General features: G+C 28.7%; 1 protein-coding gene across 1 annotated transcript in view; it reads right to left on the bottom strand.

Moving 5' to 3' along the window:
• LOC141334922 (phosphatidylinositol-3,5-bisphosphate 3-phosphatase MTMR4-like) overlaps positions 1-19831 on the bottom strand; it is a 70070-nt gene that overhangs the window by 25518 nt on the left and 24721 nt on the right. The window contains exons 3-8 of the mRNA XM_073840148.1: positions 12008-12097; positions 6237-6353; positions 2207-2236; positions 1663-1745; positions 1270-1277; positions 261-357 (exon numbers count right to left, since the gene is read on the bottom strand). Of these exons, the coding sequence (XP_073696249.1) occupies positions 261-357; positions 1270-1277; positions 1663-1745; positions 2207-2236; positions 6237-6353; positions 12008-12097 (425 nt within the window). The remainder of the gene's footprint in view (positions 1-260; positions 358-1269; positions 1278-1662; positions 1746-2206; positions 2237-6236; positions 6354-12007; positions 12098-19831) is intronic.

Below are 19831 nucleotides of genomic sequence, written 5' to 3'. Positions count from 1 at the left end.
TCAGTCTTTTTGATTTTTTTGCATCCTCAGATTTCTGATTTCAAATAGATGTATCTCAGTCAAATATTGTCATATCCTAACAAACCATACATCAATAGAAAGCTTATTTATTGAGCTTTCATATGATGTATAAATCTCAGTTTTGTCAAATTTAACCTTATGACTGGTTTTGTGGTCCAGGGTCACATATTATTTTAAATAATAATACTACATTGTAATAGCTTTATGCAAAAAAAAAAAAAAAAAAATCTTAATCTTACTTGTAGTTGCTGTTGATATCAGACACTCTCCAGGCGTTCTGCATGTCAAATCCCATCCGCTTCACCTCCACCTCCAGCCTGTGCCGCACATGATCACCTGAGAGACACAAACACCACAATGGTTCCTGATCAATATGTAGTTTGAGACCATAAAGTATCCAGAAATGAGGAGATCAGGATGTGCATTTAACCCTTTACATTTCTAAGGCCTTAAATGATCAACATTTTGCTGTTAAACCTGTCACACTCCAGCTTTACTTGACTCCATAAATCATTTTTTTTAGAAAAATCAGTCTCAAAAAATCTAATCATCAGGATCTTTTGAGGAACATTTGTTTTCAGAAGCTTTACTTTCACTGTTCCTCAGTGGAGGAATGATCTTCCCAAGTCTCCAAATCATCTCACATATTCTGAGGAACGTTTATTTGCTCATCTCTCAATCATCATTGGATTACATTGCATTATATGATCGGATCATTTCAATCTCAACTTACTAAGACATTATTGGACATCAGTGTTGGACAAGTTACTTCCAAAATAGAAATGTAATGTTTATTAAAAGTAATTAGCTAAATTATAATATTAACGTCTCTAAATTGTAATGCGGTACACAACTTTTTAGTTAATTTCATCAAAATATCTACAGGAGTATGACATTACAAAATGCCAAAATGTAAGTTTATTGCTGCTCATTATACAGTGGAGGATAATTTGGTACGTCTGTACAGCATAAAATTATAAAAACATATTTAAATAGGCCTACACCGGTATGTAGGTCTACATTAATGTTAAGTTGTAGTTTAGGTTAAACACAGATAAGCACATATCACATTAATACATTCATAAATAACGATGGTAAACTTCAAACTTCAAACGCAAAAACTAGCCTATAGGCTATTTTAAGAACAAAACAAGATAACAGGAAAATAACGAATTCCAGAATTCAAGACAAACTATTTTATTTTTTTTAATTCACAAACTAATTTTGTGTTAAAATCTATTGTTGTACTTGCGTTACTGAGATTGTATTGGGTAATATTATTATCCAAAAAATTGTATTAGTAACGCGTTATATTACCACATTACAGCAAAGTAATGTATAATTACTTTTGCAATGCGTTATATCCAACTGTTGGAGAAATATCTGCTATACTATTATAAAGATCTCATTGATATACGTTGCAAGCTTTAACATTTCAAATCATATAAATATCAGCATCTGCACCTAAATTGCATGTTTTTGCTCAGTTTGACTATCAGAATAAGACTACGCAGTTTTTCCTATATATTCTCACTGTATTAGATTATAAGAGCCATAAAAGCCTGATGATTACATATGACTCTTATGCCAACTGATGCACCCATGCATGTGTGTGTGCGTGTGTGTGTGCGCGTGTTTTACCTCACTACTTTAGAGTCTTTGCAGATGATGTGCAGCTGGAACATATCTCTGCTCTCAACACCCTCAATAAGCCTTAGAGGAACCTGCACACAAACAATCAGCCAATCATAGAGCAGAAGACCTCATCACATGACTGTATCAACCAATCAAGCATCAAACCACAAATACATGCAACAATGTAACAAATGTAACTCCTGACCTGCAACAATGTAACAGTTTTAAACTGCAGGATAAAATGTAACATTGAGAGCATTTACAGATGATTCAAACTGACTTTTAAAATAATATTAATGCCTTCAATTGACTGACTTTAATGCTCAATAGTTAGTTATTTAAAAGTAGGTTATTTTAACACTGTCTGCTGTTAATTCTAGAATATATATCATATCATATAAAACATAATATAATTTTAGATACTGACATAAATGGCATTAATAGGCTCAAACAGAGAGAAACATCGAAACAAACAGTAACGGGGAAATAAAGACATGAAAAGGAGGGATGAAGAGGTCAGAGGTCAGAGGTGAGGGTGCAGATTACTCACAGAAATCTCACTGTCCACACCAGGATACATCTACAACACCGACACAGGGATGAGGAAGAGGAAGAGAGGGTGGAAAAAAAAGAGGGAGATGAAAACGTGACTCAGCAAAACGAGAAAACAAAGAGGAGGATATAAATGGAAGGGTATGAAAAATGCACAAATAGACAGAGACAGAGAAAGAGAGAGAGAGAGAGAGAGAGATCTTTGCGGAAGTTGAGAAAAAAAAGAGCCTTAATTCTCAGCTGGGTTAACCGGGTACAAGGCATTCTGGGAAACGTCATTAAGATTCCAGTCTCATGCTTGAAGGAACGTTCTGTTAGCATAATGCAGATTACTACAGAAAATCATTTTGTTTCATACCAGTTTGTAAAAACAAGAAAAAAAGGGAAAAAAATGGAGGTCTGTGTGATCAGAATAAAGGTCATTTATGTTAAAAAAAACACATATGGTCTTAGTGACTTAAAACTAGTGTTATATTTGTATAGTATTTATGAATATTTTGAATTATTTTCTGTTCTTATTTTTTCAGTTTTCATTTTATTTTAATTTTAAACTGTAGTAATCTTTTGTAAGTTATTTTAAAATGAAAGGGATTTTCATTAAAAAAAAAATTATTTCAAGAATAAAGTAGAGGAATAAAGGAATAAAGTCTAAATGTTTCGAAAATAGTCGAAAAGTTTACAGAATAAAGTAAAGAAATTACAAGAATAATGTCTAAATGTTTCAAGAATAATGTGAAAATCTTTTGAGAATAAAGTCGAAATATTTTGCGAATAAAATATAGAAATTATGAGAGTAAAGTCAAAATGTTTTGAGAATAAAGTCGAAAAGTTTACAGAATAAAGTCGAAATTATAAGAATAAAGTTGAAATTATGAGAATAAAGTGAAAATGTTTCGAGAATAAAGTCTAAATTTTTTGAGAATAATGTCAAAAAGTTGTAAGAATAAAGTCGAAATGTTTCGAGAATAATGTCGAAATGATTTGAGAAGTCAAAATATTCAAAGAATAAAGTCGAAATATTTCAGGAATAAAGTCAAAATGTTTTAAGAATAAGAAATTGAGAATAAAGTTGAAATTACGAGAATAATGTCGAAATGTTTCAGGAATAAAGTCAAAATGTTTTGAGAATAAAGTCAAAAAGTTTTAAGAATAAAGTAGAAATTATGAGAATAAAGTTGAAATGTTTCGAGAATAATGTCTAAATGATTTGAGAAAAGTCTAAAAATTCAGAAAATAAAGTCGAAATGTTTTAAGAATCAAGTCTAAACGTTTAAAGAATAAGAAATTGAGAATAAAGTTGAAGTTATGAGAATAAAGTCAAAATGTTTAGAAAATAAAGTGTTTATTATTATTATTATTATTATTATTATTATTATATTTCTGTTTTCCTTTTTTTATTTCAGTTTTAGTATTTTAACAAACTTATTTCACTTAGTTGCCAAAGCAACATTTCTGATTTCAATATATCAATTTAAGTTTAAATAAGTAAACTAATATTTATATTTTGTTCATTTGATTCTAAAATGATTGTTATTTTTATTATTGCCATTTATTAAATGTTATGAATAATTATTTATATTTAATTTATTTGATTTCAGCTTGATTTCAATTAATGAAAATAGCCTGTACTAGTTTTAGTTTCTGTTTTAGTTAACAATAACACCACATAACATCCCTTTTAAACATGTCACATTGTTGAGATGTCAGAGCGCCATGACAATGATCAGGAAGTTTGTGTTTCCTCTGGTGAACGTGAGTCAGAACACTCACAGCGAGGACAGACGGGCCTTTGAACTGAAGGAGAAACTATTTATTATCAGCGCAATCAATGTCGTCAGACTGTTTCCATTAGCGGACGATTTAACAAACAACCATTGAAAACGAACAACAGGTCAAAGCTCCACCCCTTAAGAACTCTAATAATGCCTCTCCTTTAAGATCAGCACTCCAGACATGAAGAGAGCTGACACAGAAATAGCAGAGAGAAGACAGGGTCACAGCAGCATTTAAACACACGTATGAGATAAGAGGCTTTTCTCTGACATCAGCGATTCACTCATGATGCTTGTATGTGTTTTTTATACGACTACAGTATCCAATTATATTTATTATTTATATCATCCTTTTTTTTTTTTAGCTATAACACATTGTCACTCATGTTAAAAAAAAATATAGTATGTGTTTATATATATGACGACAGCGTTTTAGTGGCATGTAAAAAAAAAAAAGATTATTACGAGATTAAACTTGTAATATTTTGAGAATAAAGTCAAAATACTATGAGAATAATGTCAAATTGAAAAGTTTTTTAAAATAAAGTCGAAATTATGAATATAAGGTCGAAATGTTTGGATAATAAAGTCTAAATATTTCAAGAATAAAGTCTAAATGTTCTGAGAATTAAGTCAAAATATTACAAGAATTAAGTCAAAATGTTCTGAGAATAAAGTCAAAATGTTTAGAGAATAAAGTCGAAATATTATGAGAATTAAGTCAAAATATTACGAGAATAAAGTCAAAATATTATGAGATTTAAGTCAAAATATTACAAGAATTAAGTCAAAATATTACGAGAATTAATTCAAAATATTACGAGAATAAAGTCAAAATATTATGAGATTTAAGTCAAAATATTACAAGAATTAAGTCAAAATATTACGAGAATTAAGTCAAAATATTACGAGAATAAAGTCAAAATATTATGAGATTTAAGTCAAAATATTACAAGAATTAAGTCAAAATATTACGAGAATTAAGTCAAAATATTACGAGAATAAAGTCAAAATATTATGAGATTTAAGTCAAAATATTACAAGAATTAAGTCAAAATATTACGAGAATTAAGTCGAAATGTTTAGAGAATAAAGTGGAAATATGAGATTTAAGTTGAAATGTTTAGAGAATAAAGTCGAAATATTATGAGATTTAAGTTTAAATGTTTAGAGAATAAAGTCCAAATATTACGAGAATTAAGTCGAAATGTTTAGAGAATAAAGTCGAAATATTATGAGATTTAAGTTTAAATGTTTAGAGAATAAAGTCAAAATATTACGAGAATTAAGCCAAAATATTATGAGAATTAAGTTGAAATATTACAAGAACAAATCGAAATATTATGAGACTAAAGTCGAAATATTACAAAAATTAAGTCAAAATATTATGAAAATTAAGTCAAAATATTACGAGAATTAAGTCAAAATATTACGAGAATTAAGTTGAAATATTACAAGAATTAAGTTGAAATATTACAAGAATAAAGTTGACACATTACAAGAATTAAGTCGAAATATAACTCGAAACTATATTCTGACTTTATTCTCAAAAGATTTCGACTTTAGTCTCAAAGCACTTTGACTGCACTAAAATGTTGTTGTTTTATTTATATATATATATTTATACTTTTAAAAATTATATATTTAAATATGAAACGTATTTCAAACAGGATACTATACTAATATATATTTTGGCTTTACTCTCGAAAACATTTTGACTTTATTTTCGCAATTTCGACTTTATTCTCGTAATTTCAACTTTAAAACAACAAATTATATACTTTTTATTTAAATTTTTTTACATATACATATTATATGTGTGTGTGTGTATATAACTAACAGCAGAATAGGAACAATATGTTTCCTAAGTACATATTTTATATTTAAATTACACAAAGTAATCTAAACTTCAACTTTACTAAAGGCAAAACAGGTCGACGCAACAGCTTCAGTTTTTGTTCTAGACCGAGGGGTTGACGTCAGGAAGGCTGTGGGTGGAAAGAAAGAGAAAAAGAGGCTTGTGTGCCAACATGAGCTCACTCTGTGTTCAGACCTCCCAGAGCTCTGAGGTCAAATCAAACCGTGCCCAGAGAACAGCTCTTTTCACCGGGATAAGAAGAGACGAGCCCCTCGGCAGGAAAAACAAAGACGGCAACAGCTGGACGACTATCAAAGGAGGTGCAGCAGAGTCTGAACTGCAATTGAGTGATCTGAACTCTCTCGCTCTCTCTTGTTTATGTTGTTGTTTGCTCTTACGTTGATGATGGAGTCTTTGAATTTAATGTGCAGTCTGTAGTTGGAGATGGCGATGATGGCATCGTCCGCACGGCCCAGGAACTCGACCCACTCGCCCTGCAGGACGGGGAACGGGACCTGGAGAGACAAAAACACAGAAAAATGGCATTGAACTGTGTGTTTAACAATCTTTTTTTAGTCTGGTGCAGACTCAATGTGGTTTCTCAGCTTCTCTTTTGCTTCTGTAGCTCTGTTCTACCCATAATGCCATCTGTGCCAGCGGTTTGAGCGGTTGGTGGGTCAATGCACAACATACTGACTCTCTGTAAACAGGACCAGAAAACCAGGCGGCATGAGAGAAACTCCAAATACTGGAGCGGTTCAGGCTGTTCTTGAAGACGTTCTTACTATAGAGTAAACAAGGAAACATTTGCCTTTCCAGCTTCTTCTGAAGCGCCATTCGGGTTTGCCATGTCTTGCATAAGGCATAATGTGTGAGAGTCTGATTTCTGCTCTATATTTATTCTCTCTCTCTGTCTCTCTCTCTCTCACACATTTTAAATAAATAGATAAATTATAATAGCTTATAAAATTAAAAATTAGTTATTCAAAGCACAATATTCTGATTTATAAATAAATAAAAATTTAGAAAATTAAAAATAAATAATAAAAATACTTATTGGCTGACCATAAAACAATTTGTTATTTGAAGTAAATTAAACTTTAATCAAAATAAACTAAGCTTCTTTTATTTTAGCTAGTATCTAAATTATGCTAAAACAAGCCTGTTTTAAATATATATATATATATATATATATAAATAAATTGTTAATATAACAATAAAATATTTAAATATTTAAATAAAATATTAATTTATTTATAATACATTTTAAATAGACAAAAAATATAATAGATTATAAAATGAACAATTATTTATTTGAAGCTCAATATTCTGATTTATAAATTAAATTAAAAATAAATAAAATAAAATTATCTAAATTATCTAAAAGTATAAATTATGCTAAAGCAAGCCTGTTTTATATATTATATTAATTGTTAATATAACAATAAATTTAAATATTTAAATAAAATATTAATTTATTTATGATACATTTTAAATAGACTAAATAGATAAAATGAACAATTATTTATTTGAAGCGCAACATTCTGATTTATAAATAAATTAAATTAAATTAAAAATAAAATTATTATTATTATTATTATTGGCTGACCATAAAGCAATTTGTTATTTGAAATAAAATAAACTTTAATGGAAATAAACAACTTATTTTATTTCAGATAGTATCTAAATTATGCTTAAACAAGTCTGTTTATATACATTTTATATTAATTGTTAATATAACAATTAAATACTTATAAATAAATTAATAAATTAGTAATACATTTTAAAAAATAGACAAAAAATTATAATAGATTATAAAATGCACATTTATTTATTCTAAGCACAATATTCTGATTTATAAATAAATTAAATTAAAAATAAATAAAATAAAATTACTTATTTCCTGACTATAAAACAATTTGTTATTTGAAATAAAATAAACCTTAACGGACATAAACTTATTTTATTTCAGCTAGCATCTAAATTATGCTAAAATAACACTGTTTTATATATTTATATGTTTTCGATTCATTTTTAATATAACTAAATATTTAAATACTCATGGAATAATAAATAAATAATAAATGGTCATGGAAAAACTAAACAATTAATATTTTTTGTAAGAATCTTTGACTTAGATTCTAAGCAGAATGTGCTGAGAAATACAATATCGTGGAATCTTTAAGTGCTGGTGCATTCTGCAGCTGTAATGCTGATCTATGGAAAACTGCATCCATATTTCATGGAGCTGCATGCCAACCGAGTGACACTAGACGTGGCATGAAAGCAGCGAGGCTTCAAAGGTATCAGGTGAGCGCTGGGAGAATGCGTCCTACTGCTGAACTTCACAGAGAGAGTCTGACAGAGAACTCAGCGCAGCACGAGAACGACACACAAAACACACAGCGCAGAAAGTCCAGTAAACAAAGACAGAAGACTGTATGACTCAAAATCAGACTCGAATCCCACTGAGAGATGACGCTTGCATTACAAACACGTAGATTTAATGCTGCTCAGCAAAGATAGCTGAGTCATTGTTCCTCTATCTGCAAAGATGCAATATACATCATTTATGGGCACAGATTCATGCCATTGCTCACTAAACAGGCATTAATTTTGCTATTTAACAATGATGTTCACATCTTTGCACCTGGATGCATGCGTTTATCTTTAAGGGCAAGTTATGAAACCTCCTTAAAGTGACAGTTCACCTGAAAACGCTCACTTTCTCAGTTGCAGCAAATGGGTGCCGTCAGAATGAGAGTCCAAAAAGCTGATAAAAACATCACAGTAATCCACAAGTGATTTATACCACTCCAGTCCATCAATTAACATCTTGAGAATAGAAAAGCTGTGTTTGTAAGAACCTAATGCATTATTAAAATGTTTTTAATTAAAATATTCAAGTCCATAATCCATAATAATGCTTCCTCTAGGGAAAAGTCCATCTCCTGTTATCTCTCACATCAAAACAAAATTATATTCCAAAAAATATAAAATGACAAAAATATATTAAAAAATACTAAAACCTAAAGTGAAATTAAAATAAAGCTGAACAGTAAAAAAAAAAAAAAAAAAAAAAAACACAAAACCAAAATGAATCAAATTTAAATTAAAAATGAAAAAAAAACTAACTAAAAAATAAACTGAAAGGTAATAAAAAATAATAAAAATTACAACACATAATAAAACTCCTAAAACAAAAAAAAAAAATTAAATGTCAAAAACATATCAAAAATACTAAAATAAACTGAAAGAAATATACCAAAACTGAAATAAAAATAAAGCCAAACAGTAATAACACAAATAAAAAAAAACACAAAACAATAACAATAAAAGGTAATATTAAGAAAATTCTAAAAATTACAACACATAACAAAACCCCTAAAACATAAACAAAAACTTGAGATGAAAACTGAAAATGAATAAATACTGTACACTTATTATTATCACTGCCAACTGCCAACTAAAAATAAACTTAAAGGTAATAATAAAAATAATTAAAATGACAAAACTATATAATAAAACTACTAAAATCTAAAAAAAATTACAATGAAAATTTTAAAATATACTAAAACTATAAAAAAATATACCAAAACTGAAATAAAAAAGCCAAACAGTAATAATAATAATAAAAACACAAAACCATAACAAAATACAATTTAAATTAAAACTTAAATGAAAACTAAAAATAATCTGAAAAGTAATACAAATTACAGCACATAACAAAACTCCTAAAACAAAACAGAAACTTAAAGATGAAAACAAAAAAAACTACTTCAAAATATAATAAATACTTGTAATAGTGTATAATTAGCTCATTACCATATGCTGACCCATATTTACACATTAATACATATTCAGTGACCTGATGAATAAATTAAGTATGCAGAGGTTAACCAATCACAATAGATGTCATGTATAGTCATTATAGTCTTAAGGGTACAGTAACAAAATCAGAGACGACGTAAAAGAGTCAAAAACAGATGAATCTTTCATCTTTCATCAAAATGCAAAAACTTGCTCTCTAAAACGACTCTCTTTCAGAGGATATCTATACACAGAAGTCTTAAAGGTACAGTAGCGAAAACAGACTGCATAAAAGGTCATGAAAAACTAAATGTTTTTCACCATTTGTTGTGGACTGTTTTGGTTTGTAAACGGTGCTTGATCTGTGCAGATTTCTCTCCCGATTCAGACCAGACCACTTTTTTACTGAAGGAAGCATTATTATGGATTATGGACTTGTATTTTAGCAGGAAGCCTTAAGGCTTTGTTTCTTACACACAGCTTTTGTCTTCTCAAGATGGTAAATGATGGACTGGAGTGGTGTGGATTACTTGTGGATTATTGTAACGTGTTTATCAGCTGTTTGGACACTCATTCTGACGGCACCCATTCACTGCAGAGGATCCATTGGTGAGCAAGTCATATAATGCTGCCTTTCTCCAAATCTGATGAAGAACTCATCTCTACAAAAGTGCAAAATTAATGGCGTTTAATATAAATACTGAATCAGGTAGCAGGTATTATTGTTGTCTGTGGTTCATGTATAAATCACTGGGGAGACATTAAGAGCTGGAAATAGCTGTACTGCACATACTGTGAATCATGAATGATTTGCGTATCTAGGGATATTAACCAGGACAGCACAATCCATTCCCTCCAGCAGGAAACGAAAAGAAAGTATGTCAAACAAACTGGGAGCTACTTTAATTTTGTCCCAAGATAATTGTGTTAAAAAAAAATAAAAAGAGTTTCATATTTTGGGCCTTTTACACAAATATTTGTAGTTACTGTTCACAACAATAAATTAATAATAATAAAAAAAACATGTAATAAATTAAAATTATTAAGATATATTAATAATAAAAAAGAACAAACAATAAAAGTTAAATAAAAATATATTTAAATTCATATAATTTAATTTTAATATTTTTGTTTTGGTTTAGTTTTTATTCAATTTTATTTTCTTTTAATATTTTTTTTACATTAACATTTAACTGGTTCACAACCTCTATATAGCAAGATATATATAAAAAAGAAAAAAAAACATTAAAATAACATTAAAATATCAAAATAAAATAAAATATAAAAATAAATTAAATAATTTAATAAAAATATTTTTAACTACTTAGTTGTTTATTTAATTTCATTTTAATATTTTTGTTTTGGTTTATTTTTATTTATTCATTTGTTACACTAATATTTGTTACTGGTTCAAAAACATCTATATAGCAAGATAAAAATAAATAAATATAACATTAAAATAATAAAATTGAATGTAATAAATTGAAATCAAATATATAAAAAGAACAAATAATAAAAATTAAATGAAAATATTTAATTTTTATTATTTAGTTAAAGTTAATTTCATATCATTTTACTTTAATATTTTTGTTTTGGTTTAGTTTTTTTTTTAACACTAATTTTTGTAATGAGTCACTGGTTTAACAACTTCTATATAGCAAGATTTAAAAAAAAAATAAAAAATCTAATATATTTTTATAATAATATTTAATTTAAATATAACAAATTAAAATTATATAAAAATAAAAAAGAACAAATAAAGAATAAAAATTCAATGAAAATGTTTTATTTTAATTATTTAAATTAAATTATATAGAGTCACTGGTTCACAACCTCTGTATAGCAAGATATAAAAACATTATATAATATAAGAAAAGAACATTAAATATTAAACTAACAAAATGTTGTTTTTAAAAGTATATAAAATAAACAAAATAAATAAATAAATAAATACTTGGATGTTTTTTAAATCTAACATGCATTGATAAATCAATCAGAGTAACACATATATTAAGAAAGTATATGAAGTATGTGGACATTAAGTGCTACATTTAGACTGTGTTTGTGCAAAGTCATTGAATGAGAGTCAATGTCAAGTTCTTGCGCTCTTGTTCCCGTCTCTGGTCTCGGGACGTCCCTGCTGTATCAGTGTCATTGCTTTGTCCTTTTGATGAATTTCACTCTTTCCATCTCCACATCTGTTACCCACCATCTCCCCAGACCTCTCAGTTGATTTTCTTTTCACCACGGTCCAGCACACATTTCAGCCCAAAGGACAGACACGTGTGTGAGAGCTGTGTTAACCCACTTTCTTCAAAGCTCAACATGGGAGAAAACAGACATAATGCATGAAACTGACCTGTAGAGCGTCGTCTTCTTTGACCAGCTCTTTCTGGGGAAACAGGTCCCGGGCCTGAATGTACTCCAGGCTGGGCGGCCCCTCCTCACCCTGAAAAGCACACACAAAATACACACGTTATTAAATATCAACTTCAGAAAACAAACTGTTACAATTTGTTACAATTTGTCAGCGGAATTCGAAAGTATCAAGTCTGTGGAATGTTCTGTTGCTTGGCAACTGTAAACAAATTTGCTTTAGCCAAATTCTAAAGAATGTAACCTTTTTAAAAGACAAGTATTACCACAGCTGTTTTATATTTATTTATTTATTTTTGGTGTCTCCCATCTGCTGTCTGAATGACATTTCCAGCAGTGACGTATGGGTTCTGCTCCAGTCACAAACTACAATCAGCCTCACACACTCATGACTGACAAACTAACAAACTATTAGCAAGAGACGACAGACAATGGATGGCATTCAATGTATATCAGTGTTTGCATTTCTCATTTAATAGGGAAAAAAGAGCCCCAGGTTTGCTTTGCCTATTTGTAGGGATGCTTAATTTGGCAATAAAAAAATAAAATAAAAATAAAAGTTATACTGTGATTTTTCACCAATAGGACTGTAAAATGCTAATTCAAAATAATAATTTATTTTTTTTATTATCACTACTATACTATTACTACTACTTGTACTATAATAATACTAATAATTAATAATAATAAAAAATAATGTTTATTAAAATAAAATAATTTTACATAAAAAAAGCTGTGGTAAAAACACTGAAAAATCAATTATTTAATAAAAATATAATATTTGTAAAAAAATCTTATAACTGCTGAATTACAATACTGATATATATATATATGTTTTTTTTTTTTTTTTTTTACAATATTACAAAACATTATGTCTAGTTTCAAATGTTAAACCATCAAGCTTTTATTTGGACACCTATGACTGAAAAATATATAAATTGGACTATTATTAATTATTATTATTATTAATTATTATTATTATTATTATTATATTAATATAATACATATTTTTTCCAATACTACACAATTATATTTGTTTTTATTTTCTAATGTTAAACCATCAAGCTTTATTCTGACAGAAAACCACCTATGACTGAAAAATATATTAATAGGACTATATCATAATATTATTATTATTATTATAATAATTATTATTAATTACAAAAGTTTTTTCTCTTTTACAATATTACACAATAATATTTGTGTTTTTATTTTCAAATGCTAAACCATAAAACTTTTATTTTGGCAGAAACCTAGCTTATTATTAATGCTATTATTATTGATTATAATTAGTCTGACTACTACTATTGTTTTATTATTATTTGAATAATAATGGTTATTACAATTTTACAAATAAGAAATTGCTGTTGTAAAATACTGAAAAATCCATTATTTATAAAAAAAAAAAAATTTTTATCTTATAACTTCTGAATTACAATTACTGTTATTAAAAATATGATCTTATTATTAAGAAATTTTACAATTAGGAAATTAACATTGCAAAAAATAACACTGAATAAATTATTTATTAAAAATTCTTAATTTAATTGATTTAATTTAATAAAAATACAACTGCTTAATTACAATACTAATATTTAATCTCACTTTTAATTTCTGTTTTGGCAGAAAACCACCTATGACTGAAAAAAATATCTAAATAGGACTATAACATAATAATAATAATAATAATAATAATAATCATTATTATTTTTATTATTAGCATTATTATTATTAAAAACATTTACAATTAGGAAATTGATATGGCAAAAGAAAAATAACATAGAAAAATTATTTTAATAAAAAATATTTAATTTAACTGTATTAAAATACAACTGCCTAATTACAATACTAATATTTCATCTCAATTTTCATTTCTATTCTGGCAGAAAACCACAGCGAGCCCTAAAAGCATCTCCTATGTTGCCAACAGCTTTTCAAATGCTTCTCATTATGAATCTGGGACATTTTTATAAAACAAAAACACATCCCATCATAAATATAGTACAAAACACTGCAGGAAACATTAGAAACTTTACACTGGGCCATGCATTTGGACTAAAGAACATATATTCACTGCAGGACAGAGTTTGAAGTAGAAATGGCTGATGGCAGGGCTATGTGTTCACAGGCATCACGTAGTGGATTAAACATTGATCTGAAGGGACCTTGAGCCGCCGTTCACATCACAGGATGAGGTGAAAGACCTTCACCTGGCATCAGACGCCAGACACACAAACCAACATCCGCCACCAACAGACCTCACAATATCTCAGAGACATGGAGAAAAGCTCTCCAATGCAAACTTTATAGCATGCAACAACAAGGTTAGTACATTTTCAGAAGAAACTAGGAGAGGTTCAGATGTCTTACTGCAGAGAGAAGATGATCTAAAGACCTTTACTCTGAACTCTGCACAGTTTTATGAGAAAAGCAAAGAATAAAGTTAAACATTAAGATTAAACCCTGAACATGACTGGAAATCAGACCACTGCCAAAACACACAGCTTTCGTCATCTCTTTCCATTTCTTCACACAGCGGATCGGGTGAATGTATAAATTTGCAGCCAAATAAAATGAGTTTGACAGCAGCCGGTTTAGAGGATTCAATAGGAGAAGCGTTTAGGAGCTGGACAGAGGTATTGAGAGAAAAAAAGACATGCATTCATATAAGGTTGTGAAAAACGTCAGATTAACATGCACTGTTTGACTAGGAATATTAATTTAGGACAGTATTATTAGGCAAAAGTAACCCTGAACAGTGGTGCACACATATACTAAAATACATTTAAATACTATTATAGTTTTCATTAATATTTTAAATAAAAAAGAAGAAAATAATAATAATAATAATAATAATAACATTTTGTTTTCACTGCATTTTTAGATAAAGTTTTAGTAACTGTGTTGTGTTTTTGTCGTTTTAATTAGTTAAAAATATAAAAATATATATATAATTTGTATTTTAAATAAAATAAACCAATATTTATTAATGTCTATATTGTTTTAATTAAACTACATAGACTTTTTTAAATAATAGTTTTGATGAAAATTAGTGACCGATATAAAACTAAATTTATTACATTTAACTAAAACTGAATAAATTTATTTAAAATATATGTAACGTCAATCACAGAATAAAGACATGGATATTGAATATTTTACTATATTTTATAACAATTTTACTAAATATTAATATTTTACAATTTATTTTAGCATTTTTATATTGTACACACACATATATACATATATATATATATATATACACTATTATAGTTTTTTAATATTTTAAATAACATTTTATTTGTATGTTTGTCACTTTTATTAGTTAAAAATAATTTAATAAAAATCTTTCTTAAAAATCAATGTCTATATAGTCTAATTCATTTACTTAATTTTAATTCATTAGGTGGGTTTAGTACATTATTATTATTTTTTTTCAAGTAACTTTTTTGGATTTAGTACGTCTGATTTTCCAGCACGTCACATACGTCCCTGGCACAGATAGAGACTGAGAAAACAGACACGACACGTCCATCACGTCTCTGAAACGTGTCCAAACCCACATAGCGACCCTCGAGTTCGACTCAAAAGGTCAAAGGTCAGAGTGCACGACAGCAGGTGGTCCTCTGGAAATGGCATCGGAAATACCAGGTGAAACTTAGTAACCTTGGGGGTTTTTTTATATTCGTTACTAGGTTTGTTTGAAGTGGACCGAAATGTGTCTTAAGTAGCACAATTATATTTGTAGCAACAGCCAAAAATACACTGTATGGGTCAAAATTATTGATCTTTGTTTTATGCCAAAAATCATTAGGATATTAAGGTCATATTCCATGAATATATTTTGTAAATTTCCTACTACAAATAAATCAAAACTTAATTTTTGATTAGTAATATGCATTATTAAGACCTTCATTTAAACAACTTTAAAGGCAATTTTCTCTAAATTTAGATTTTTTTTTGCACCCTCAGATTCCAGATTTTCAATTAGTTGTATCTTGGTCAAATCTCAATTTTGAAAAAAATAACCCTTATGACTGGTTTTGTGGTCCAGGGTCACAAATGCATTTAACATGTTAATCATGGAAACAGAGGAATAATGTCATAAAATATATTAAACTGCCATTTACCCCTGTGTATAATCATAATTGTACTTTAAGTATAAAAATGTACTATTTACATTTTTTTAATTTTAAATACTCTCAAAAACTGCACTCAAAAATTACTGCAGTAGTGCAGCACTATTACTCAAAGACTATACTCTCTGATTGTTTTGTACATTGTTGCTCAAGTATTATTACAATCAGTAGGGATGAGACAGAGACAGATGGACAGAGATCCCCTGTATTGTGTGTGTGTATGTGTGTGTCTAACAGTCTCTAAACTGACAGACACAACAGCAAACGAGCCAGATGTGCAATCAATCAATATTTGCTTTTTAACAGTTTTAAAAAAAATTCAAAAATCAATTACAGAACAACAATTTAAAGATTTTTTTAACACTGAATATTTTTAACATTCCAGTAGACATTATAGCCTACCAACAAAGCACAATTTAACCTAAAATTAATAAGTTAGTAAAATAATATTCTTCGGCCATTTTTAGGACCCCCTTCTTGAATCAGGAATGTGTTTTTAAAATTACAAAAAAAAAAAAAAAAAATGCAGCATTGCTGAGCAAAGGAGAATTTTAGAATAAATGTATTAACACAGCTGTTGTAATGATTGTTATCATCATTTTTGTCTTTTTTATTTTATTTTACAGAACAGTAAAATTACAATACTAACATTTATGAATGTTGACTTTTATTTTGGCAGAAACCTGCAAGAAGACCTCAGTACTACTTTTTGCTGACAGCAGCAGATTTATGAATGATTCTCATCACAGATTTCCCTTGTGCTTTGGACTTTGAACCCTGGCTAAGGAGCTCCTGCAGTGCTGTCAGAATAAATGCAGTTCAAGGGCTTTTATTTGCTATTTTCGGCCGAATAATTTTGGTTGCTGAACATTCGGTGCATCCCTAGTTAATATGCAATATCCTAAATGCTGAAATAAACAACAGTTTGAGATTTTTGGACACCACGCTTATAAATATCACTTTAGAGTAAAACAAAAAAGTTTGTGTTTGGTAAGATTTTTTAGTGTTTTTGAGCAATCTCTTCTGCTCACCAAGGCTGAGTTTATTTGATCAAAAATACAGCAAAAACTGTAAAATTATGAAATATTATTAGAATTTTAAAAAGCTGTTTTCTATAGAAATATATAGTAAAATGTAATTTATTTCTGCAATCAAAGCTGAATTTTCAGCATCATTACTCCAATCAAAAGATATTATCCTTCAGAAATCATTCTAATAGGCTGATTTGCTGCTCAAGAAACATTTTTGATTATCATCAATGTTGAAAACAGCTGTGCTGCCTGATAATTTTACGGAAATCATAATACATTTTATCGTTTAGGATTCGTAGATGAACAGAAAGTTCAAAAGAATAGCATTTATTTTTAAACAAATCTTTTGTAACATTATAAATGTCTTTACTGGCACTTTTGATCAATTTAGTGCATCACTGATGAATAAAATAATTTATTTCTAATAAACCCTTCAGTCATCAGCTGTCTGCACAGACAGGAGAACAGGAGGACGAATGAGTGACGAGACAGAGGAAGACAGTCACATGTGCAGCTCTTCAGAAGAGGAACTACAGCAAAGGATCAGTCGTAAAGAAATTGTTTCTTGAGGAAATCATTTCAGGATTTCTCTCCATATAGTGGACTTCTATGATGTCCCCGAGTTTGAACTTCCAAAATGCGATTTAAATGCATCTTTAAAGGGCTCTAAACGATCACAGCCGAGGAAGAAGAGTCTTAACTATCGGAACAATTGGTCATTTTCTTTTTAACCTCAAATGCTCGTCTTGTCTAGCTTTGCATAAACTCTGTGTAGTCTGGTTCAAGAGAGTTAGGGAATGTCGAAAAACTCCCATTCTTATTTTCTCCTTCAACTTCAAAATTATCCTACATCGCTGTTTTACCTTTTTTGTAAAGGCTGTTTGATTTTCTTTGCATATTGACTTTGTAAACATTGGTTTGTAGGATTTTGACGTTGGAGAATAAAATGAGATGGGAGTTTTACGACACTCCCTAAATGTCTTGAACCAGAGTTTACGCAGAGCTAGACGAGCATTTGAGATTAAAAAGTGTATAAATAGTGCATTTGTTTAAATTTGTTTATAAAATAACCGATTGTTCCACTGGATAAGACCCTTCTTCCTCGGCTGGGATGGTTTAGAGCCCTTTGAAGCTGCATTTAAACTGCATTTTGGAAGTTCAAACCCAGGACTCCACAGAAGTCCACTATATGGAGAGAAATCCAGAAATGTTTTCCTCAAAAAACAATTTCTTTACGACTGAAGAAAGAAAGACATGGACATCTTGGATGACAAGGGGGTGAGTAAATTATCTGTACATTTTTGTTCTGGCAGTGAACTAATCTTTTTCAACTTCAACGGTTACATTTTCAGAATGTTGCAAAATAACAAACAATCTATAAATATTTGAAATTCATGATGATTTTATATCTTTGCCAAGTAAACAAGGCAGAGGTTAGCATCTTTTAATGTTTTTTTTTTTCTGAAGTGATATTTTACTAGTAAATGCCTAATATTGCTCATATTCATGATTGATATATATATATATATGTGTGTGTGTGTGTGTGTGTGTGTGTGTGTGTGTATACATGTGTATACGACATGTGTATACTACATTTTTTAATATATTACAAAATCATATATAAAATACTTAATAAAAATAATATAATGAGATATATAATAATACATTTAAAAAAATAATAATTAAATTATAATAACCAAAAAGTACATTAAATAAATCTAATAAAAATAAAATACAATTTACAAAATACAACCAGCCAACGGCGACATGTCTCATATGTCGGGCTGATTTCCGCGATGCGGAAAACACAGAAGGAATCCAGTCCATCCCTTTAAATATCTATCAGGGCTGCACAATTTAAAGGGGAAAACATTAAATTAAATTGTGATTTTTTTTCTCTCCTGAAAATTGTGATTTAAAATACACACAAAAAAAAAACATCCAGGTTAGCTGTGTTTTATTGAAAGGCTTTTCAATTTGGCCAAAAAGTTTGAAATCTATATTAATATGCATATTAATAAAAAAAAAAAAAACACATTTTAAAAATAATAATAATAATAATAGCTCCAGGAGGACTAGTAGTCAGCAATTTTAGTTTCAGAATTAAATAAAATAAAATTAAATTAAATTAAAATTAAATTAAACTAAATTAAATAGCCATTAAAAGAGTTTGGTAGACTTAAGAAATTTTGTACATTTTATCCAAACTAAAAATCCGCTCTGAATCTTTGAAATCTGAAAGATTAATCTTTCACTTTTAATGTAGATAATGTGTGATAATTTGTCTGAATGTATTCCAGTATGGTTTTATTGTACTCATTTGTTGCAGCAAGCATAGCAAATTCACAAATATATCATGCCTACTTCACTCTTTGAATGATACCAAGGCCACTTTTCAAACAGGCCCCTTTAAAAAAAAAAAAAAACTCCTTGTTTATCAGAAGAGAAGTTTAAATATTTGTAGTCCAAAGTCTCTCAGACTAATAAATTTTGTTTTTGAGTCTACAAGAAAGACTCTCATTCTGTAATACTCGCTGAGAAAAGTAACGATGAAGCTGGAAATTAGCATCGCTTTACTGCTGTGCATTTGGGCCACACTGGCACAGGATTTAATGAATCCGACAATAGACATCCTTG

The sequence above is a fragment of the Garra rufa genome, chromosome 5 (assembly GCF_049309525.1).
Source record: "Garra rufa chromosome 5, GarRuf1.0, whole genome shotgun sequence".
NCBI lineage: Eukaryota > Metazoa > Chordata > Actinopteri > Cypriniformes > Cyprinidae > Garra > Garra rufa.
Note: the sequence above shows the minus strand (reverse complement) of the source record. Positions and strands in the feature narration are given on the sequence as shown.